The sequence below is a fragment of the Orycteropus afer genome, unplaced genomic scaffold, assembly GCF_000298275.1.
Source record: "Orycteropus afer afer isolate SDZICR_OR568_19922 unplaced genomic scaffold, OryAfe1.0 scaffold00384, whole genome shotgun sequence".
Classification (NCBI taxonomy): Eukaryota; Metazoa; Chordata; class Mammalia; order Tubulidentata; family Orycteropodidae; genus Orycteropus; species Orycteropus afer.
This window is the reverse complement of record NW_006921971.1, coordinates 425,659-450,081: the sequence shown is the minus strand read 5'-3', so window position 1 is coordinate 450,081 and position 24,423 is coordinate 425,659. Positions and strand designations below refer to the sequence as shown.

The 24,423-nt window shown below is 46.5% G+C and overlaps 1 protein-coding gene across 1 annotated transcript; it reads left to right on the top strand.

The window, feature by feature from the left end:
• Positions 1-18,585: 18,585 nt before the first annotated feature.
• On the top strand, positions 18,586-24,053 carry LOC103207635 (melanoma antigen preferentially expressed in tumors-like). Its single transcript, XM_042782593.1, has 2 exons — positions 18,586-19,909; positions 23,968-24,053. Exons 1-2 carry the CDS (start codon positions 18,586-18,588, stop codon positions 24,051-24,053), a joined length of 1,410 nt encoding a protein of 469 aa, XP_042638527.1.
• The last annotated feature ends 370 nt before the right edge of the window (positions 24,054-24,423 follow it).

Here is a 24,423-nt window from a genome sequence, read left to right as displayed (position 1 = left end):
TAGTCCACCATCTTGCCGGAACTCCTGGGAATGACAAATTGAAGAGGAATGGTGTGTCATTCACTGTCACAAAAAGTTTGAATCTATTCTGAAGTACAGTGCTGTAAGTGATAGGATAATATCCATATGCCTCCAAGGAAGACCAGTTCATACTACTATTACTTAGATTTATGCACCAACCACCAAAGCAGAAGATGAGGAAATGGAAGATTTTTACCAACTTCTGCAGTCCAAAATTCACCAAATGTTCAATCAAGATGTATTGATTCTTACTGGTGATTGGAATGCAAAAGTTGGAAACAAAGAAGAATCACCAGTAGTTGGAAATATGGGATATTTTCCATATAGAAATGACAATGGAGATCACATGATAGAATTTTGGAAGACTGAAGACATTCATTGCAAATACCTTTTTCAGCAACATAAACAGACATCCACTTGCACCTCAACGGATGGAGTACACAGGAATCAGATTGATTACATCTGTTGAAAGAGGTGTTGGAGAAGCTTGAAAACTTCAGCCAAAACAAGGCCAGGAGCTGACTGTGGAACAGACCATCAACTGCTCATGTGCAAGTTCAAGTTGAAGCTGAAGACTATTAAAATAAGTCTGCGAGAGCCAACAAATGACCTTGATTACATCCCACTTAAGTTTAGAAACCATTTGAAGAATGGAGTTGACACATTGAACACCAATAACCAAAAGCAAGATGAATTGTGGGATGGCATCAAGAACATCTCCATGAAGAAAGCAAAAAGTCACTGTAAAGATAGGAAAGGAAGAAAAGACCAAAACAGATATCCGAAGAGACTCAGAAACTTGCTCTTGAATGGAGAGTAGCTAAAGCAAATGGAAGAAAAGGATCTGAACAGACAATTTCAAAGAGCAGCTCAAGAAGACAGGGTCTATTATTATAATGAAATTTGCAAAGACCTGGAGTTAGGAAAATAAAAGGGAAGAACACACTCGGCATTTCTCAAGCTGAAAGAGTTGAAGAAAATATTCAGTCCTCATGTTGCAGTATTGAAAGATATTATGGGCAAAATATTGAATGATACAGGAAACATCCAAAGAAGATGGAAGGAGTGCACAGAGTCACTGTACCAAAAGAATTGGTCAATGCTCGTATATTTCAGGAGGTGGCATATGATCAAGAACGGGTGGCATTGAAGGGAATGGTCAAAGCTGCACTGAAGGAGTTGGCGAAAAGCACGGCTCTAGGAACTGATGGAATACCCATTGAGATGTTTCTAAATATGGATGCCACACTGAAGGCACTCACTCATCTGTGTCAAGAAATTTGGAAGACAGCTACCTGGCCAACTGAATGGAAGATGTCCATATTTGTACCCATTCCAAAGAAAGGTGATCCAACAGAAAGCGGAAATTATCAAACAATATCATTAATATCACACACAAGTAAAATTTTGCTGAAGATAATTCAAAAACTGTTGCTGAAGTATATTGATAGGGAACTTCCAGAAATTGAAGCTGAACTCACAAGAGGATGTGGAATAAAGGCAACTTTGCTGACACCAGATGACTCTTGGCTGAAAGCAAAGAATACAGAAAGATCTTTACTTGGGTTTTATTGACTACACAAAAGGATTCGACTGTGTGGATAATAACAAATTATGGATGACATTGAGAAGGATGCGAATTCCAGAACAATGAATTGTGCTCATGAGGATCTTGTATATAGACGAGGAGGCTGTTGTTTGGACAGAACAAAGGGATACTGCATGGTTTAAAATCGGAAATGGAGTGTGTCAGGATCATATCCTTTCACCATACTCATTCAGTTGATGTGTTTAGCACATAATCCCAGAAGCGGGACTCTATGAGGAAGAATGTGACATCAGAGTTGGAGGAAGACTCATTAACAACCTGTGCTGTGCAGATGTCACAACCTTGCTTGCTTGAAATTAAGATGACTTGAAGCATTTACTAATGAAGATTAAAGACTAGAGTCTGCATTATGGATTGCACCTCAAAGAGAACAAAAATCCTCACAACTGGTTCTACTATATATATTTTTACAGCGCATACAAATATATATGTAGTAATCTCACTTGCCAAACTTACATATGATTGTGGGCACATTCCTTTTCCCCTTCCATACCTGAGTGTCTGCCTGTCCATCTGCGTATCCACCTGTGAATAGCTTCCTTCCATAGGGTTTTCTTGGCTGATTTTGCAGAAACAGATCAACAGGCTTTTCCTCTGAGGCGCCTCTGATGGACTCGGACCACTGACTTTTCCATTAATAGCTGAATGCTTAACCATCTGTGCAACTCATGGGCCTCATAACAGGAGGGATGGGAGAAAATGAATGACAAGGGAGTGACATAAAAAATACAAAAGAGCAAACCAGGAAGAAATGCTTCGGGAGAAAGGTGAGAAAGGGGAGAAGACAGAGGAAAAGAAAAGGGGTTAATAAAAGTGCTTGTGGCTGAGACAGAGAGAGACCTGACACAGATCACGAGGAAGCAGAAAGGGATTTGGGGAAGGGAGGAACCCAAAGGCAAAGGAGGCGAAATGAAGGGAAGAAAGCAAACTGAGGAATAGAGAGAGAGAGAGAGAGAGAGAGAATGAACAGAGGAGCAGAGAGGGGAGTAATGAAGGAAGAAGGAGGTGGGAACAGAGAGAGGGCAGAGGAAGGGAAAAATCAATGGTGCCACATGGTTTCAGACTCTTGGCAACCCCATGTATTACAGAGTAGACATGCTCCACGCCGATCTCCTGGCTATCATTGTTACCAAAATGGCGGCCAGGCCTCTCTTCTGTGGACCTGTTGGATTGGTTTCCACTACAAATATTTAGGTTAGTAGTCAAGTGCAAGCTGTTGGAACCAACCAAAGACAATACCATGTTATGGAAATTAAGAGATTAATTAATGTGTTCAATTGGCATATCGTGGTATGCTATTTTTCTACATCTTACTTCAGTCAGTAGTAACTTGGGTCTGAAAAACTTGTAAGCATCCATCTCAAATGCAACTGTTGATCTCTCCTCATCCAGAGCAGAGTGAAGAAAATCAAAGATGCATGGAAACTGTTAGTGCAGAGGACTAATGGTCCATGAGAACCCCAGCCTATATGACCGTATATAGGTTTGCCAGATGGTAGTTGTATATACGTATTTGTATGTGCTGTATAAAATGTCCGTATATGTAATAGAGCTAACAGGAGGCAAAGTTATGATAACTTATTAACCACAACTAAACACCTTAAGGGAGTGAGTCGTTGGCCCACCAGCTGAGGACCATGGTCACAGGGAATATCAAGATCAGTTGGGATAACACAGTGCACATGGAAGAGACCTTCCAGAAATGCAGGTGGATTCAGAAGAGGATGTGGAATGAGGAATGTCGTTGCTAATGTCAGAAGGATCTTGGCTGGAACAAAGAATACCAGAAAGATGTTTACTTTTGTGTTTTATTGACTGTGCAAAAGCCTTCAATTATGTGGATCATAGCAAATTATAGTGGACCATGGGAATCTCAGCCTTCATAACCCTGATATGAGAACTAGATGGTGTCTGACTACCACTGCCAACCACTCAGAAAGGAATCAAAATTGGAGAGCTTAGATAGAGTGGGAGAAAAATGTGGAACAAAACTCAAAATCATTAAAACAAAGGACTAGAATTACTGGTCTGATAGAGACTGGTGAAACTCCCAAGACTATGACCCCACATCACCCTTTGGAGCTGGAATTGAATTCACTCCTGTGGCTTAACTCTCAGCCAAACAATAGACAGGTCTACAAGCTGAAACCCTACACCAGGGAGATGCACTCCTCAGAACAATCAGCCACAGGAGTTCAGAAGGGCAACATTTGCACAAGGTGAAAGGGAGGGAGGCAGGAATGCATAGGCCAAATGGACACAGGGAAAGTGTAACCACGGAGGAAGTGGGAGGAGAATTGGGAATATAACCAGAGTCACAAAACAAAACATGTATGAATTGTGGAATGTAAAACGAATCTAATTTGTAAAATTCTACCAAAATCACAGTAAAAATCACAGTAAAAGTTTTTTTAATTCCTAATTTTTATTTTTTCCTTACAAAAATTATATACATCTATACAATGAACAATTCCTGTTCCCAGTGTCTGGAATTTGGAATCAAATACATAAAACAAAATGTAATGCAAAATGAATTAAATATATATATATAACTTTAACTGTAGCCAGTAGCAATATCTTTATTGGATTTAATACGTACACTATAATAGAATACATTTAAATCTATAAAACTGAAAAATGTTCAAAATTAGGCAAAGAATATGAGCCAACCATTGACTGTAGAACAAATCCGAATAGTCAATAAGCATTTTAGTATGCCTTGCTTGTTTTTTATACAAAGGAAATAAAAAAATAAACAATAGTGACAGGATAATTTCACTAATCAAAATGAAACTATAAACACTCCTTAATACTAAATGCTATTAAAACTATGTGTGTATGAGTCCTCCCTGGACTTGTGGTGGGAGTGTTTAGAGAAACAAACTGTTTTCCAGAATTAAGGAGGGGAGGATAAAGGTCTTAGGCTAGGTTCTCTACAAAGCACACCCAGTGAAAATTATGTATCCATGTATATTGCCATATATACATGGGAGTGATCTCAGGGAAATGGTACTTGGTTATAGAGGCTGGCAAGTACCATGGGTCACACATCAGGCTGGAGGATTCTCCTGACTGAGGGAACTGCAGGGGTGGACACATCCAAGACAAGCGGGTCAGATGGTAGGCTGCTGGTTCAAGTCCCAGGCACTGGAGGTCAGATGATGACAAGCTGGATACAGGATCCAGAGCTAGCAAAAAAGCCAGCCAGCTTGGCTAGATCATCCATATTTGATGGCTGCTGGCCACACCCTCAAGGCAGTTCCCTTCAATTGACTGACTGCTCCTAGCAGATCTCATCATGGAGGACACAAAATGGGGAGGACTGAGTTACATTACTGCCAGATCACATCATTGCCAAACCACTGAGAAGCATGATCCAGCCAAGTTGACACACCACCTTAACCGTCATAATATGAACATATAGTAACCCTGTTGCACTGTGCAGTATTCAGTCACATATGGATTACAGCCTAATATTTGTGCTGATTCTAAACAAATGCATGTCTGCAATAAAATTACCACAAACAGGCATAGGACAAATTCCATCCTAAGAAGACGAAAGCAAAACTGTTGTTAATATTGCTGTTTAACGAAAGACTTCAAGCCTTGATACATGACTACCTTGCCTAAGTGGCGAGTCTGCAAAACTCCCAAACATATAAGAGAATATATAGAAGCACTGGGTATTGGAGATGAAACTGAAAAGTCCCATCAAATGTTTACACGTATCTGTAGTGGCCCCTGCAGATCCTCTGGCAGAATCTCCGAAGGACCAGGTGTCTGTCCCGCCTGCTGCCTCCAAGGGCTGCATCTTCAGATGAACAGGGTCCCAGGCGTCTCTGCTCAAGCTCAGTTCATCCACTGCTGGCTCCAGCTGGTCCCCATCCTGGGAAGGACTGGATCCTGCGTGTCTCCTAGGAGGAGTCCCCCGACTGTTCTCTGTTGGGAGCTGGATGCCAGGAGCCTGGTAGTGGGGCTGGCAGCATCCAGCCCTCAGCAGGGAAGACGTAGGCTGCCTGGGTGGCCATGGTGTAGAAGGTCTGGGCAGCCTTGTAGAGTGAGCCCCTGAGCAGGCTGAGCCCGGCGAGCTGCTCCCAGGTCAGGGGGGCCTGCGTCTGCTGGGCTCGCACCTGGGCCACATCCTGGTAGATGGCCTCGGACAGATTCCGCAGGGAGGTGACCAGGCTTCTCCGAAGGGGTGCTGGCTGGGCTTCCGGGGACCATTCTCGGGGTCGCTTGCCTGGCATGGGGCATGTCCTGCAGCGTCGTCTGTGGCGGGCACACTGGGTCTCCTTGCCTGCATTGGGACCCCTGCCTTCCTTCTTCTGGGAAGTCACCAGAGACCTGTCTGTGGAGGAAGAACGTTGGTGAGAGACCGGTTGGAACAGACCCCAAGAACCCCACATTCCCAGCGCCTCCCCCCGTCTCTTCTGATGCTTCTCCCTGCTGCCTGGATCCTGGGACCTCCAGACCTCATCCCTCCGCAGGCTTCGAGAACCCTGCCTGAGCCCTCCAGGCAGAAAGAAGGCGCCCATCAGGATGATCGGGCCAGCTGTCCCTGGAGCTGATTCTCCAGCATGAGCTCTGGTGGCGCAGCGGGTCAAACGTGTCTGCTAACCAAAAGGTCGGTGGCTGGAACCTACCAGCCACCAAGACAGAGACCAGGCCATCTGCTCCCATAAGGATGCACAGCCTTGGAAATCCAACAGGGAAGTTCTCCTTTGTCCTATGGGGTCGAAGGTAGTGGGGGTTTTTTTTTTTATTATTATTTTTAAATTTTAGTTCTCTCCATCTGGCCTGCCCTCTGAGTCGTAGACAGATGGAGAATTTTGGTCACCCCTGTTACCTGGAGATAGTACAAACCCTACCCCTTCCTGCACACACAGGAGCCCCGATTGCAAGCAAACCACGTACAGCCTGGGGTCAGTAAAGTCCTTCTGCTGAATTCTGGGATGCAACCCCTCCCCCCACCCCCAAGGAGACAGGTTTACCCAGTTCTCTGGGTCTCCTCACTGCACAGGAATAAAATCTCACCTGATTTGGTGCGGGGACTGTTTCTGCCTTTGAGCTCTGTTTCCTGGGAATTCTCCTCCTCGTGTGGCTTGGGCTCTGACCCTGGAGAAGAGGAAGGAGTTGTGGTTACGGGTCTCCATGGAGGCACACAGCCCCCTAGTCAAACCCTGCCATGTTTGTGGGTCATTATTTAACTGATGCCTTCAGCCAGTGCCCTGGGTGAACCGGGGGTTGTGGGTCCAGTTTCTTAAAGTCCCCTGAAGACTCTAAGCCTTTTTCTATCCCCTTCCACCAACAGGAGCCCCTGGGTGGGACAAGAGCTAAGGGCTTTTCTGGTGACCAACAGGCTGCCAGGTCAAGCCCACCTAGAAGCCGCTCTGAAGAAGGCCTGGCAGTCTCATTGCCAAAGGTCACAACATTTAAAGCCCTGTGGACATCAGTGTCATTCAGCACATGTCAGAGTCACTGGGTATTAGAACAAATCCAGTCAATGACAGTGGATTTGCTTTAAGTCCCCCAAATAAAACTCAGCTAACGACCCGATATCCCACTTCTCCCTCCAACCTCCTCACAAACAGCCCAAGTCCCCACCTTGCACCTGGTTGTCTCCTGCACTTGACTGGGAAGAGAGATTCTTGCCTTTTCCTTCAAACTGTTTCTCCTCCACATCTGAGCCCCCTTCTTCAAAGGAGTTGAGTTGTGAGTGGGGTTTGTCAGCAGGGAGCTGGGCGGAAGGGGTGAGAGAGGCTGGGTCTTGGGTTTCCATTCCCTTCTTGAGGCTCCAAGGAAAGCTGCTGGCTCTTCGAAGTCCAGAGTCACAGTGAACGCTTGGTGGACGCGTGCACCTGCCTTTTATGGGCCTCAGGTGGGCGTGGCTCCCTCCTATTGGCTGAGACGATTCCTCCCTCCTGCACCCTCCTCAGAGCTTCAGCTAGGCTGAGCGTCAGAACGTTGCAATGCGTCACCAAGGCAAGTCCTGGTCCAGGCCAACAGAGGAAAGCGTTGGTTGTTGGCGCGGTTGTGGAGAAGCAGGCTTCCTGCATTGCTGGTGGGAGTGTGGAATGGCCCAGCCCCTGTGGGAAGGTGGCCAACCAGAATGGAGAATGTAAATGCCAAGTAAATATTTCAGCAAGGCTTGGGCGGGCAGCAGATGATTGGATCACATGTGAGTGCCTCGTAGAGTAGGTTAGCATGGGGGCGTTACTGTCCTGGAGTCTGACCGGAAGCGGAAATGGCCTTTAGGCTCATCATTCCGGAAACCACATGGGCCAAGTGGAATTCCTGCGGCCCCCCATGAGCTTCTAAGGACAGGTAAAGAGATAAGTGTTTACAATATGGCGGCTTGCTTTATCCCTCAGAGTAATGGTAGACTGTTAGGTTATCATCTATGGTGGGGTAATTCTGGGTGTTGAAGGAAGGATTACTGCTTCCTAAGGATTTCACAGGAAGAGTTGATGCCCTTGAATTGTGGTGTTGTGGAGAATACTGAAAATACCATGGACTGCCAGAAGGACAACATATCTCTCCAGGAAGAAGTGTGGCCGAAATGCTGAGTAGAGGCGAGAATTCCCAGACTTCGTCGCCCCTCCTTTAGTCATGTCCTCACAGGGAACCATTGCCTAGAGAAAGATACCATGCTTGGCAAGATGATGGGTCAGCCAAGAAGGGAAGCCCCCTCACCACCATGGGTGGACACAGGCTACAACGCCGGGCTCCAGCACAGCAGGGATTGAGGATGGCGCGTGACCAGGCATTGTTTGTTCTGTCTACACAGGGTCACTATGAGCTGGAGCCGACTTGGTGGCACCTCACAACAACAACAGTATTTCTTGAGCAAGGTCCTAATTCATTAACTTCTCCTTTGTTTAGGGGGCATTGGGTTTATGTTAATGGTGGTGGAATTGGTTGGAAAACGGTATCAAGAATGAGTGCACAGCTTTGGGAGTGTAACACCGACACTGACTTGTACGTGTAGAAATCACGTTGGCATAGGTTTCATTCTTACACTTTTACCACAGTAAAAATATTTTGGAAATTGTTATTCAACATCTCCAAGGGGTTCTCCCTCATGACCCTGTTCTGTGTGGGGTGATAGGTGAGCAGTTAAATGCCTACTGCCTTTGATTGGTGGGTTTTATGACTGTGAGGGATTCATCCATCCTTTATTTGAACATACTCATTGAACATGCCTCCGTAGCTGGGTAAGATGCAGGGTGCCAAGTATAAAGTGCAGTCCTTGCGTGGCACGAACAGTTCCCTGACCAGCTACTGACCACCAGGTTGGTGGTTTGAACGCTCCCAGGGCCATCTCAGCAGAAAGGCCGGGTGGTCTGCTTCCCGAAGGTGCCAGCTATTACACCTCTCTGATACACATGGGGGTGCCATCCGTTGGAAAGGATTAGAGGACAACTAGTTAAGGGTAAAGCAGTAAATAAAAATGGCATCAGCTACAAAGCTCCCAGTCTAATGGTGAGGCAAGAATTTTTACCTGGGCACCCAGATAGAAGCCTTTCTCATCCTCCATTGCAGACAATTGTGACTTCAGCGATAGGTTTTGGACAAAGAGATACAAGCAGGAATCAGTTGTGTAAGGCCCTGATGTGACTGCAGACCATTGGCTAAGCTTGTCAGAGTGTTTCCATTTTGTTACCCAGTGTGGCCTGGCAGCCCTGCAGAATTTCCACTGCCCCTTTAACTTGACACGAACATCTGCAGAACAATGTGGTTTTGCCCAGCTGTTGTCCTGATGTCACCTTTGTGGTTTGAAATAGCTAATGTTAAGAGAAAGGAGCTCTGGTGGTGTAGTGGTTAAGGCATTGGGCTGCTAACCAAAAGGTTGGTGGTTCGAACCCACCAGCTGACCCGTGAAAGGAAGACAAGGTGGTCTGCTTCTGTAAAGACTTACAGCCTTGGAAACCCAGTGGGTTCTCTATGAATTAGAATTGACTGGATGGTAATGGGTTTGGTTTTTAGTTAACGTTAAAAGAAGAATTATTCAGCGTGTACAGGTGTTAGACACAGTGTTAACATTGTGACTTCAGTGGTTAAGTTATACTCTTGTTGTGTTGTTATGTGCTGTCCAGTCGGCCCCGACTCATAGTGACCCCTCCTTGGGTTTTTGAGGTGGTATCACTACGGAAGTAGATTGCCCAACCTTCCTTCCAAGGAGTGGCTGGTGCGTTTGAACTGCCGGCCTTCTGGTTAGCAGTCAAGTGCCTTAGGCACTATGCTACCAGATAGCAATAGTAAATGAAATGTTATGGAATTCTTATGTAAATACTTATATAATGGTCTTTTATTAGTGGATTTAGTGGAGATTTTCGGAATCCAGTCCATAATAAAACAGTCTGTTCTAAAACAATGCTGAGCATATATGACTTCAGTGTGTAACATTTCATCTGCGATATTAAATTTTCTTGAGATTTAATGGAGAATAGGATTGTAAGGACATTCCATGGAAAGGGAATAGCATGTGGGATGGTTTTTCAAAAAGCTGGGTGTGGGGGCAGTGGTCAGCATTGTAATGCAAGTGTCCTGGGGTGAAACTAGAGGAAAAATTAGGTTTTCCTTTTTTGCAGGTCTTTGAGGCCAGCCAAGCCACAGCAAAACCATTGTCCCTGAGTGAATTTAGGCCAGTATAGGAAAGCGCAGAACTGTCCTGAGTCATATAAGACGGAACAGAACAGCCCAAGAGGGTCTCCACGGCTATAAGTTTTATGGAAGCACATTGCCTCATCTTTATCCCACGGAGTGGCGCATGGGTTTGAACTGTAGACCTCTTCTTTAGCAGCCCGATGCTTTAAGCACAGTGCCACCAGACCTCCTATTTGAGGCCACGTTATGAATACTGTACCTTCCATCCTAAGAAAAATGGTGATTGTTATGGACTGAATTGTGTCCCTGGAAAATATGTGTCCACTTGGCCAGGCCATGATTTTCTGTGGGATGTAATTGTGCTGCGTGTTGGGGTCTGATATAATGACCCTACTTTCTGTGCTGTGATGTAAGTATTTTCTGTCCTGTGAATCCTAACCTCTGTTAGGATGCTAATGAGGTGGGCTTAGAGACCTTAATGTTAATGAAGCAGACACAATCTCTAGAATTCACTTGCACTGCAGGTTCAGCTCTTTGAAAAACAAAAGAGATTAAACAAGGGAGCAGGCATGCAGGGACGTCCCCCGCTACCCCAGGAAAGAAGGGTGGGGAGCTGAGCAGGCCCTTTGAACCCAGGATCCCTGTTGTGAGAACCTGCCAAACTCCAACCAAGCCCGCTGGCATTGACTGGGTTCTGACTCATGGTGACCTCCGTTGGGCTCCCAAGGTGGTGTATTTTTGGGAAGTAGATTGCCTTATTCCCCTTTTCCAGAGCAGCTTTTGGGTTTGAACCACCACCCTTCTCATTAGAAACCAAATGACTTGGGCATTGTGCCAGATTGCTCCCTGAGAACCTCCTAGACCCAGGAAGGAATGATGTCAAGGGACATGGATAATTCCAAGGAATGGCAACCAACAGGCGCTGAAAGGAAACAGGTTGTTGTTGTTGTTGTTGTTGTTATGTGCTGTTGAGTCGGGTCCCCAAAGCTGACAGAGAAAGAATCCCCCTTCATTAGGCGCCCTGACTTCTCAGGTGTCGCCTCCTCACCTGTAAGAGAATATGTTTCTCTTTGTGCCATGCACTTGCGCTGTTTCTGTGATAGCTTCACTGGGTAAATAAGACACCTTTAATCTCTTTGGTCTGTGCCCTTTCCTCCGATCTCACACATTCTTTCAATTCCCCTTAACCATAGTTTTCTTGTCTGTGATTTCTGTTACCTGCGGTCAACCAGCAGTCCCAAAATAACAATCCGTTTTCATTTTTGGGCCAGGCTTTCCTGAGTAGCATGGTGACATCCTGCACCATCCTTCACTGACCTGCCGGGCATGTGAATCACCCCTTTACGCTCCCCACCCGTCAGTAACTCAGAAGCTGTCTGGGTTATCAGATGAATTGTCACGTGTGGCAGTGCTTGTGTTCATTTCTCTTATTTCACCAGTTCTGATCAAAGTACCGAGAACCTAACAGAAAGATCAGCCTTAACGTTCCCAAAGAAGACCAAACCCACTGCCGTCGAGTTGGATCCAACTCATAGCGATCCCTCCTTGGGTTTCCAAGGTGGTATCACTACGGAAGTAGATTGCCCCATCTTCCTTCCGAGGAGTAGCTGGTGGGTTTGAAACACCAGCCTTGTGGTTAGCAGTCAAGTGCCTTAGGCCCTACACCACCAGAGCTCTCTCAGTAAAAGTATAGGTGTTTATGATTTGTATGAATTGTGCTGTAAGTCCTGACCCATATAAAACCTGGGCTTTTAATCCCCTTTGGGAATGGGTTTTCTGCATTATGTTTAAGAAGCTGTATTAGTGTAATGTGTCTTTTCAGTCAATTTCTTTTGAAATGTAAAGGCGTCGCCTCCTCATCTGTAAGAGAGTATGTTTCTCTTTGCACCATGCACTTGCGCTGTTTAAACGATTAAACAACCAAGCCGGCAGAAATGGAGGGAACATACGAGCTCCAGTCTGCTGACGGGGCCTCGTGAGTCTCTGAGTCCATAGACTCTTGCTCACTGTCTTGCTTTTTTATTTATTTTTTTAATCTGACTGTGATTTGGGTGCAAATTTACAGAGCAAATTTGTTTTGCATTCAACAGTTCCTGCACGTTGGATTCCACGCCTCGATTACCATCCCCCACCACAGCAAACTCTCACCCCTCCCGTCCCTGTGACTCCCCCCTCCCTGTGCCCTTCTTGATTACGCCCTCTGTCTGTCCAGTTGTCCCTCGGTGTGAATGCTGCCCCTCTGGTGCCCCAACGCTGAGTCCTCTCAGGGGTGCATCTCCCTAGAGTAGGTGTGTGCATCGCCCTGAGGTAGGTGTTCCACATGGAGGTCTTTCGACTGTTGGGCTGAGAGCCAATCCATGGGAGTGAGTCCATTTCTTGGCCTGAAGGGTAACCCGGGGCCATACTCTCAGTGGTGCCACCAGACTCTATCTGACCAGTAATTGTGGTCATTTTTGTGTTTTTGAATTTTGTTCCACATTTTTCCTCCCACTCTATTCAGGATCTCCAGTTTTGATCCCTTCCTGAGCGGTTGGGATTGATAGCTGGGCACCATCTAGTTCTTCTGGTCTCAGGGTCATGAAGGCTGAGGTCCTCCTGGTCCATCTTATGCTTGGACTAATTGTTTCCAGATGCCTTTGATTGTCTTCACTCTTCTTTGATTCAGATGAGAGGAGACCACTAGTTGCATCTTAGATGGCTGCTCAAAAGCTTTTAGGAACCCAGTGACTACTCACCAAAGTCAGTTGTAGAACGAAATTTTTATGTGCTATGTTGTGCCAATTGAGCATCATGTCCCCTGAGACTACAGTCCTGAGTCAGCAAGCCAGGACTCTCTCTCTCGAGGTACTTGTCTCTTAGAAGTTACTCCAACTCTGCTGTCTGTTGCTTCTGTAACGTATGTGGCTAATTTTGTAGCACAAGTGCATATGTAAGATTGTCTTCAGCCAACTCTCTCCTTGGTCTCGCGTACGTTCCTGTTCGCCTGCCCCTACCTGGTCTTCTCACCTGTCTGTGCATTTATCCGTAGCCTGGTGTTGGTGTTAGTGGTCATGCAGTATTGTGCATGTACTAGTATTTACCTCCGTTGTCTGTATCTTCTGTGTACATTTCAGTGTCCTTCATTTCCCCCATGTCATCGTGCTGGTCACAGACTCTTTCCACACCCTCCCTCCGACAGGCTTCCTTTATAGCTCTCCTCACGTGTTTCTGAGCCATCACCAGAACCATGTCTGATGTCCATAGTTCCACCAACAGTCTCCTCGGGGATATCTGGGGTCACCGTGAAGCATATCAACATTCCCCCATACTCTACCCATTACCCAACTGCAAACCACCTTCCCATTATAGTCATCTCTTACAGCACCGGCCGCTTCTCTGTACTGAATTCTTAGTCTTCTCAGAGCTGCTGTGACAGAAATAGCACATGTGTTTGGCTTTAATGCGCAGAAGTTTCTTTTCTTACAGTTTAGGGTGCTAGCAGTCCAAACTAGGGCACCCGCTCTAGAGGAAGGGTCTCTCTGTCCGCTCTGGGGGAGGCCCCTGTGTGTCTTCTATTCCTAGGGTCCTCGGCAATTATGCTGCATGTATCCTCCCCCCTCTTTCAAAATAACATGATGGAAACACCTGCTGTGATGCCTGGCTATCCTTCTAATGATACCTGAACCTTCTCAATTATGTGATAGGAGCTGAAATTTTAAAGGCTTTTCAACTACAAGTGGCCATCTAAAATGCGGGGAAATCATTTCAGAAGAGTTACACCTTTGTGGGTGAAGAGAACTTGACAACATGGAATTGAAAACCATTTCCCCCTGAACATGAGGCTCCTAGGTTAAGCAAGGTTAAAATAAAGTCTGTGTAGAAGAAAAGTCCTCTTAAGTATGATTGTTGAGTTCCAAAAAGAATTATGTTCAAAATGGGGGAATGAGAGAGAGCATTTCGAAACTAAGACCTTGATGTGACTGCAGACCACTGGCTAAGCTTGCCTTAAGGATTCCATTTTGTTCCCCAGTGCACCCTGGCACCTCTGCAAAATTTCCGTTGCACCTTTAACTTGGATACAACCATCTTCTACAGAACAATGTAGTTTTGTCCACCTTTCCTGCTTATTTCAAATTGGTGGTTGGACTTAGCCGATGTTCACAGAAGGTTTTTCAGCATGAACAGAGGTTAGATACATTGGTAATCATGTGACTTAAGGGGTTCATTATACCCAAAGACACTCTGAACTATCTCCCTTCCACCCTTTTTTTCCTTCCACTCTTTCTGCTCTGTGCTTGGATGGACTTGTATAAATATAGTCCAGGAAATTCATGGTCAACACTATGCTGTCACTTGAAACCCTTTTTGCAAAGAAGGTGAACTGCAAAGGGAAGTCCTGCAAATCCTGCCACCTACAACTTTGTAACTAGTATCTGATCAAATATACTGATGACATACCACCCCCAACTGGCAGGTTTACTTGAATACACTTGGTAAAGCCTGAGCAGACCAGCATTGTGAGGGCACCAGGCCAGCCTGGGGGCAGAGAATGGTGAGTGGCATCATCAGGGGCAGGAGACTGGCACCGATTCCCATCTCTAAGGGCCTCAGGTCCACCAGGGCCAAAGGCGCAAGTGCCACATGGTCATGACCTTACCCCCCACCACAGTTACACCGCTCCCAGGCTTTCGCTTGAGGTGCCAGGTTTGGAGGTCCTGCAGGTGCATATTGATGCTTCCTCCCAGGCCAGGGTCCCCTGTCTCTCACGTCAAGGGCATCCCCGAGCTCAGGTTGAGGGGACAGGCTCCCAGGGCATGCAGACCGTGTGTCTGAAGTCCAGGGCCAGTGAAACCACTTGGCCTCCATGCCTTGTGTGCATTGTGTCTGCCCTTGGTGTGGCTGCTTCAGGCACTGGGGCACAGCACGTTTCTTCCCGGAAGCATGAGGCCCAGGAGTTGAGCCCATATGTTCTGTGCTCTCCCATCCAGTCATGATCTCAGATCAGACATGTTCACCCACTGAACTTAAGCACAGCAGCCATCCCACCATTCTTCTGTCACATTGGCCTACTTTGGTGGCTTGCATATTACGGTGATGATGGAAGCTATGTCACTGGTATTACAAATAAGAGCAGGATCACCTATGGTGGACAAGTTTCACCTGAGCTTCCTAAATCAGACTGGGAACAGTGACCTACTTCTGTTGGAGAGAGCTCCAGTACCCTGCACCAGCTGGATAGATGGGTGTGGGATCTTGGGTTCCCAGATAACCACCATTCTCTCTGCTCTGGGCCACTGCTCCCAGCTTATTGAGAAGACCCTGAGAACAGTGCAGCTGCATTGGGTCCAGGGGGTGGAAGGGAAGTGTAGGTGGGAAGTGCTGGCCCTGGTCGATTTGCTCCTCACCTGGCCAGGTGTTTATCTGAGCAATCTGTCTCAGGAATCTTCCTGACTTCCGGCATTTCCCAGGCAGCTGAGGAAGTGAGGGGCTAGTTGTGCCATTCGCCTCACAGTTCTTTAGTCTATACCAGCTCCAGCGCCTCCACCTGGGCTCTGACTTCTTCCTGGAAGCCTCCCTGCATCAGGTGCATAGCTGTCCAAAGACTCTCTTGGAGATCCTCTGGAGAAATAAATGCTTGCTTTTGGTGTGCAACTTGACATGTTTGTCCAAGTGTCCAGTACCAGCCAACTAAGTTCAGTGTGTTTGAGTGGTGTTATTGAGACTGGCTTAAATCTTGAGTTTCTCCAAGTTCTGCTAGAGTGAAATCAGCTAGCCTCCACAACCTGGGCTTAAATACAAAAAATCAAACTCACTTCTGTCGAGTTGAATCCAACTCATAGCGACCCCTCCTTGGGTTTCTGAGATGGTATCACTATGGAAGTAGATTGCCCAATCTTCCTTCTGAGGTGGGTTGGAATCGCAGCCATCTGGTTAGCAGTCAAATGCCGTAAGCACTATACCACCAGAGCTCCACCTGGACTTGTAAAAAACCAAACTCACTGCTGTCATGTTGGATCTGACTCATAGTGACCCCTCCTTGGGTTTCTGAGGCAGTATCACTATGGAAGTAGATGGCCCAACCTTCGGTCTAAGGAGTGGCTGGTGTGTTTGAACTGTCAGCCTTCTGGTTAGCAGTCACATGCCTTAGGCACTATGCCACCAGAGCTCCCACCTGGACTTAGGTAGGTGTGAAATCAGGGACTCCAAGCTCACAGCCATCTTGCTGGCCTTGGGCCACAGCTCCCTACACCTCCTCTTCAGGTTCCATTGAAGCCCAGTCTCTTTTCTGATATACCCCTTTCCAAAGAAGTGTTCAGGTATTTTTCTTCAATATCCCTAATTCTGCCTTCCATTGATTCAATTCTGCTCCTTTGCCCATTCAATGGCTCATCTATTTCTGAAAATTTAGTATCCATCTTCTGGATTTCTGTCTGTAGGTTTTGTATCATTTCTAATTTTTCATTGATTTTGTCATTTTGTTCTTGTATTGTCTTTCAAAATTGTTCTAGGGTTTTCTCCATGTTTTCCTTGATCTTTCTCTTAATTCAATGAAGATTTGTTGTTGTTGTTATGTGCCATCTAGTCGGCCCCGACTCATAGCGACCCCTCCTTGGGTTTCCGAGGCAGTATCACTACGGAAGTAGGATTGCCCAACCTTCCTAAATATAATTCTTTTGAATTCCTTATCGGGGAGTTCCAATGCTGTGTCTTCCTCAGGGATGTGTTTTGGATCTGTATCCTGGTCTCTTGTTTCTCCTGCTTTTTCTTGCTCCTTTGTGTGGACTGTGATGCTCTGTTGTCTCTGCAACATTGTAACATTTTTGTGTTTATATTTAATTGGTGATTGTATGTTGGGGTGACTTACCCACGATTTTTGTTTTCTTTGTTTTGTTTATATGTTATGTATGCAAGCATTCTCTACTTAACAGCACTTATACACTCACCACCTGTCAGCCTCTCATACATCCCTGTAAACTTTGGCAAACAGAACCCATTCTTAGGTCCCTGGAGTCTGAATGAGAATGCGATCACTTTAAAATGCAAAACGGTTGCCACTTATAAAGATTCAAAATGGCTGCACCCTCCATCATTTTAAATATCCAAAATGGCCACCACTTGTAAACTTTCAAAATGGCTGCACCTTCAGTGACTTTAAATATCCAAAATGGCTGCCATGTGTAAACAATCAAAATGGCTGCATGCTCCAGACAGCAGAAAGTCCACAGCTCAGGTTGTCTCCCTCCTTGCTGTTTCCATCTTAATCAGAGGCTACCAGCACCTTTGTCCCTGCAGCCCTTGGTGACCAGGGCTGATCTTTAGGTCAATTATCAGGTCCCAACACCACTTGGAAATATTCAGGCTGTTGGTCCCATCAGAGTAGCTGATAGTCCGCAGCTCTGACTGTCTCTATACTCACTGTTTTCATTCAGGTTTTTCCATTCGTTGGTGCCTAATCCACTTCTGTATAGTTCCTTTCAAAGCTCAGGGCTCCAGGATTATCTTCTGTATCTCTGTCAATTGGCTTCTCTTTTCTTTGTTGAAGAGGGTCTGTGTTGCTTGCCTGCCTTTTCCTCCATCGTACTGGAAACCAATGCTGTAGTTTTCTTATCTTATGAAACTCAAGATGTAATCAAGCCTAGTGAGTTTTGTTTGTATGCTTGTTAGTTGTGTCATGTTAGGAGTAAGTAATTTTTAAACTTGTCTTTGTTTAGTCACCATATATGGTGTAAGGAGATGAGTGTAAGTAGCAAGTTCCCAAAGGGAGGAGTGTGATGGTTAAAGTTGTGTGTGACCTTGACTGGGCCATGATTCTTAGGAGTTTGGCAGTTATGTAATCATGTGATCACCCCTTGATGCGATCTGAAATAATGCAGTCATCTGGATGATGGGATCTGACATAACACAATCACCCTGATGATGAAATCGGCTGAGCAGCCAGTCAATTGAAGGGGAGTTTCTGTGGATGGGGCTTGTGTCCAGTATATAAATGGATGTTCCAGCAAGGCTCTCTTCACTCTGGGTCCTGGATCCTACTGGCCATCACCTGCCCTCCAGTTTTGGACTTGAGCCCCAGATGCACCATTGTCCACAGACCTTGGGATCAGTCAATCACTGCTGCCTGTGAGCGAGAGGCCTGCCACCACTGGACATGCCCATCTTGGATTAATTGGCTTCTGGAGCCCCATGACTCATTAGACGCCTCCACGTGGTACCTGAACAAGGCCTTGGAACTTGCCAGCCTCTCTGAGGAGCTAAGGAGGGTCCCAGAACGTGGGGCACTGGAGTCACCACGTTGTTCTCCCTGAGGTCTGAGCCGACCCCTGCTGCCAACCACAGATCGGGATTTCTACTGGAGCAGATTCATCAACATGAACAGGTGCGACCCACCCAGGCTCTTAGACTTTGCCAACCAGAGCCTGCTACAAGATGAGTCCTCAGCCATCGCAGCTCTGGAGGTTCTGCCCACAGAACTCTTCCCGCCACTCTTCATGGCAGCTGTCGCCGGGACACATAGTGAGACTGTGAAGGCAATGGTGCAGGCCTGGCCCTTCACCTGCCTCCCCCTAGGAGCTCTGATGAAAGCTCATCAGCCTCACCAAGACATCTTAACAGCTGCACTGGATGGGCTGGCTGTCCTCCTGGAACAGAAGGATCGGCCCAGGCGATGGAAACTGAAAGTGCTGGATTTACGGACAAACACTCATACCAACTTCTGGAAAATATGGTCTGGACCTGCACCCAAGGACCCTGTTTGCTCATCAAAGGAGCCAGAGGCAGCTCAGCCCAACACTAAGAGACGAAAAGTGGACAACTCAAGAGCAGAGGAGAAGCAGAACCTGGTCCCTGTGGAGGTGCTCACAGACCTGTGCTTCAGACAAGTGACCTCGGATGAGTTCCTCAGCTTCCTCATGAAGAGGGTCAAGCAGAAAAAACATCTGCCACACCTGTGCTGTAGGAAGCTGGAGTTTGTCGATAAGCCACCCCAAATTGGAATTATGGAGAAGATCCTGAACATGATGCAGTTGGACTGTGTCCAGGAGGTGAGAGTGAAGTGCAGCTGGGACCTGCTAGCCTTGGCCTGGTTTGCTCCTTACCTGGGCCAGATGGTTAATCTGAGCAAGATGCGTCTCTCTGGAATCATCATGAATTCTTGGTTTCACCAGACAGCAGAGGAGGAAGACATGCTAATTGCCCAATTCACCTCTCAGTTCCTCCATCTGCGCCAGCTACAGTATCTGCACCTGGACTCTGTCCTCTCCCTGGAAGGCCACCTGGACCAAGTGTTCAGGTTCTTGAAGACGCCTTTGAAGACCCTCTGGATAACTAATTGCTTTCTTTCAGAGTTGGACTTGTCATACCTGCCCTTATGTGCAAGCACCAGCCACCTAAAGTCCTTGCGCTTGAGTGAGGTCATGCTGACAAGCTTAAACCCTGACTTCCTCCAGGTTCTACTAGAGCGAGCCTCAGCCACCCTCCAGGTCCTGGACTTAAGTGGGTGTGGGATCACGGACTCCCAGCTCAGCACCATCCTGCCTGCCCTGGGTCAGTGCTCCCAGCTCATCTTTCTCAGGTTCTGTGGAAACCCAGTGTCCAAGGCTGGTCTGGAGAGCCTGCTGCGCCACACCCTCCCCCTGTGCGAGTTCAAATTCCTGGAGATTCCTGTCCCTCTGGAGTGTTACAGGGACATCCAAGGTACTCTCCACCGTGGAGATCTTCAAGGGTATCTGGCCGAGCTCAGGCTGGTATTGCATGAGTTAGGGAGGTGGCCCAGGTGGATGGAGAGCCACCATGACCCCTCTATAGGACATGATGTAATTATTTTCCTATTTGAGACCTGATGTAATTATCCTCCATCTTGTGATGTGTTGTCATCCTGAACTCTGCCTCTGGTTAAAACCCCATTTGCGAATGGGTTGTGGTTTTTATGTTAATGAGGTGGGTTTGGGTTATGTAATGTGGATTCTGTTATGTTCGATATGACAGGTTTAGGGTGAGATGAATGTCACCACCCTTACCGGGTTCCACCTTTTCTTGACTTACACTTTTTTAAGTACAAGAGCTCAAAGGAGAGAGAAGCTGTGGAAGGGTGAAGCAAAAGGCCAAAGGGGCCCCTCACTGAACATCCCTGAATGTTAGCGGACTAGTAGGCATAAATGAAGTAGACATCCATCAGAGTGACTAACTTGCTATTTTCCCTCCCTTTTGCTTTCTTTTAAGTAAATGAAACAGCCAAGTTGTTTATGGACGCTAAGTTCTTTAGGTTTGTTATTTTCAATTATGTATTCTTCTCAGCATAACCTTGTCCAATGATTTGTTTCTGCTGAGAACTGTAGCCTATGAAGCCTGGGAAGAGGGACGCTGAGCCCTGAGTAGCCAGGGAAGAGAAGACCAAAGACATTCCTGGCCGCCCGAGGGATCTTCAGCCCCCTTTCCATCTCCCTATAGAATCATGCTGTCACCTTTGCTTGTGGAAACAGACATTTTAGAGAAGTGAATGTCAATACTCAATAAACCCTTTTTGCTTTCATTTTACACGGGGAGCATGGATCTTTCATGTATATAAATAAACATTATTTTAATAAAGGAAAAAAAAAGTAGAACTATTTGGGTCTTGTTTTATCCTTTGCCTTTTAATTTCCTTCCCGTGTAACTGATGGTGGGTGGTGCAGATGGTGGGAGCTTACCCAGCGCCTCTCCACAGCCAAGCAAACACCGTGGACCAGTTCCATGCTGACACCCGTGGGGGTGCCATGAGTCGTCATCAAGCAAACAGCGTGGAGTGGTTCCACCCTGACACCCGTGGGGGTGCCATGAGTCGTCATCAAGCAAACAGCGTGGAGTGGTTCCACCCTGACACCCGTGGGGGCGTCATGCATCATCACCAAGCAAACACTGTGGAGCGGTTCCACCCTGACACCCGTGGGGGTGCTGTGAGTCGTCATCAAGCAAACACTGTGGAATGGTTCCACCTTGACACCCGTGGGGGTGCTGTGAGTTGTCACCAAGCAAACACTGTGGAGCGGTTCCACCCTGACACCCGTGGGGGTGCCATGAGTCGTCACCAACTCTCCAACCTCGTTTCCCTCTCTGTCCATTCCCTCCTCTTGCTTCCTTCCCACCCTCTCTCTGCCTCTCTGCTCTCTCTCCATCTGTCTCGGTCTCCCTCGGTTTGCCTTCTTCATTTCATCTCCCCTCCTCTTCCTTTGGCTCCCTCCCTTCCCCCAATCCCTTCCTGCTTCCTTGCACTCTCGGGCTCACGTGTCTCTCCATTTCACCCATAAACACTCTGCTTTATCCTCTTTTCTTCTCCTCTGTCTTCTCCATTTCTCACTTCTTCCCACCTACGCTTTTCTTCTCCTCTTGGTGTTTGATTTCTTTTAACCTCACTTATCACTTATTTTCTCCCTTCTCGTCTGTTTTGAGTTCCATGGATTGCACAAAGGGTTAATTCAACTACTCATGGAAAGATTGATTATTTGGATCGTGGAAGAAGTGCCTCAGAGGAAAGGTGTGGTACCCTGTTCTGAAAAATCAGCCCAGAAAAACGCTAGGAGCACAGGTTTCTCTGAGGCACATGGGCTTGCCATGAGTTGGTTCAACGACTCATTTGGTTTCATTCTCCTTGTCTCATCTCTCAAACTATCATCTATCTACCATCATTTTACCTCACATACCCCTGTGGTTATTATGTGTCTCTCCATTTGTCTCTTCCCTCTAGTTCCTCCTCTTTCTAGGTTGTCCTCGCTTCTCTCCCTGAGTCTCCTTCTTCAGCATTTCCTTCTCTGAACCCCTTGCTGCCTTAGTCTTCCTCTGACATCCCCTCTATGCACTCATTTGAATTTACTGGATTCCACAGTCTTCCCTCCTACTGTTCATCTTCAGCTTTCCCATCTCCTTTCCTTACTGCCCTTTCTCTGTTTCCTGTTTTGTTGCAGGTTTTGTTTTGTTACCTGAGACAGAGAATCCCATCCTCTCTTTCCTACCTTTCCTCTCACTTCCCCTCTACATTTTATTCCTCCTTTCTCTCTATGGTTCTCTCATCCTACACACCTTCTCTCTCTCTCTCTCTCTCTCTCTCTCTCTCTCTCATTCTCTCCCTCACCTATTGCAAAGTTCCTGCCTGTTTTCTCTTTTATCCTGAAAGTATTTCTTTTAACTTTGACTGGAAATATCCACACCCCAAAATTTCCAGCACAATTTTGACCTTCACAATTTCATGACATTGACTACATTTTCCTTCTGCCTGACCCTATAGATGTTCTTGGTTTCTTAGTGCTCCTCTAACAGAAATTCCACAACTTGTTGATCTTCCTGAACAGAACGTGAATTTGGCATTTTAGAAGTCTGGATTCAGGACTCTCTTTAGGGGAATACTCTCTGTTGGCTCTGGGAGGGTGCCCTTATCTCTTTTTAGTTTTTGTTCCTAGGATTCAGTGATCTACATGTGTCATCAATTCTCCCTTGCTCAGTTCTGTGCTGAATTTGCTCCTTTTATTATCTTAAAAGTGATTAGTTTAAGACACACCCTACACTGAAATGGTCTCATTAACATGACAAGGAAAATCTTAGTCACAAATTGGATTACACCTGCTCCTATAGTGGCTAGGATTCCAACGCATCAGTCTGGGGGACAAAACTCAATACACAACAGGATGTGAAGGGAAACTTGTCAGAACATGGACCCAAGGGGACACAGTCTTTTGTCTCTGACCCAGGAGTCTCCTGTCTTCTAGCATCATCCTTGAGACTGTGGATTCCTAACTCACAAGCTTGCAAGTAGGGCAAGATCTCAGCCTCAGTTCTTGACAGTTTCCATAGGAGTGTGTGCGTCTGTGTCAGTGCTGTCTTAAGGGTTGCAATTATGCTAAAATAATGTTTATATTGTTTGTTCCAGTGAGAAGAGGTATAAGTGTGAAGGGTGAAGAGTGGACCTACAAGGCTAGTGTTTCTATAAGAAATTGGGAGAGGAACATAAAGGTGGAAGAGATAAGGTATGATATACAGGAGATCAGGGCACTCCATTAGAAGAGAGAGATGAGTCAAGAGGCATCAGAAGCTGAGTTGCCCAGAGAAGACTTGTACAGAGAACTATGAATATAAAACTTTCTTCAACAATTACCGTTGGATATGCTAGCACCTCTCTCCCTGTCTTTCACCACTGCTGCCTTTAAGAAAGGTCATGGGGATGGCATAGCACTGGAAAAAATTGGATTACTTTGAGGAACTAGGAAGGAGCAGAGTTCTATACCTGTGAGGATGCAAGACAAAGATTACGGCAGACATTCAGAGGTGAAGGAAGAGCAAATCATAAATATGAGAATATCTGGGAATTGGCGAACATTTGTAAGACATCACCTGGTTCCAGGGCTGTGGGATTGATGGTATCAAAGCTCAGATTTTCATCAGATGAATATAGACCCACATGATACCTGGGTTATATGTACAATAGCTAGAGTTATTCCCAGTTATATGTATGACATGTTGAGAGGATGAAGGGGGAGAGGAGGGGTTGATTTATCCCAGGATGTATGGTGGTAGTGCTTCCTTCCATGTTCCCTTGTTGTGTGGTGCAGGCCTGGACCTCGAGTCTCGAACACTCACTCTCCGGACCCAGATGCCTGTCAGATAATGGAAAACATTTTCCCCAGAGGAGTCTTCTGATTGATGAAGTGATTGTGTGTGAGAATGATTGCAATTTCTCCTTCCTGTGGGGCCTAGAGCTTCACCTTCTGTTTATCGACCACCTACAGAGGAATGGGCTTGTGTCCACATCTGTGGAAACAGCATCACATACCTAGGAAAGCGCCTCTTAGACCCGGTTACCTCCATGGACTGACCCTTGCATGTCCCTCTTCCCACCTTACAAAATAAATGATATGGTGCAGAGCCATCAGAGATGGAGACTGTTCTGGTTCCCTAGTGTCGCTCTGACAGGAATACACCACAAATGGGACGGCCTTAACAAACAAGAGTTTATTCTCTTTGGAGGCTTTAAGTCCAAGTTCAAGGTGCCAGGCTCTAGGGGCTGGGTGAAAGCTCCTCAACCTTGGGGTCCAGCTCTGCCTCCTGCTCCCGGCCCACTGGAGCTAGAGGCATTTCTTCACTCAGACGGCTGCTGGCTGCTGAGGCTGACAAGCCCAAGGTTGACAAGTAAAAAGACACAGTCCGGATGTTACCAAACCACATGGCAGGCCATTAGTTCAAGT

What these genes read in the sequence shown, in the direction of transcription:
- LOC103207635 (XM_042782593.1), top strand. Translation starts at nt 18,586, where the DNA reads ATGAACAGGTGCGACCCACCCAGGCTCTTAGACTTTGCCAACCAGAGC. An exon ending in GTGTTACAGGGACATCCAAG is followed by an intron (nt 19,910 to 23,967) that starts GTACTCTCCACC and finishes GACCACCTACAG; the next exon opens with AGGAATGGGCTTGTGTCCAC.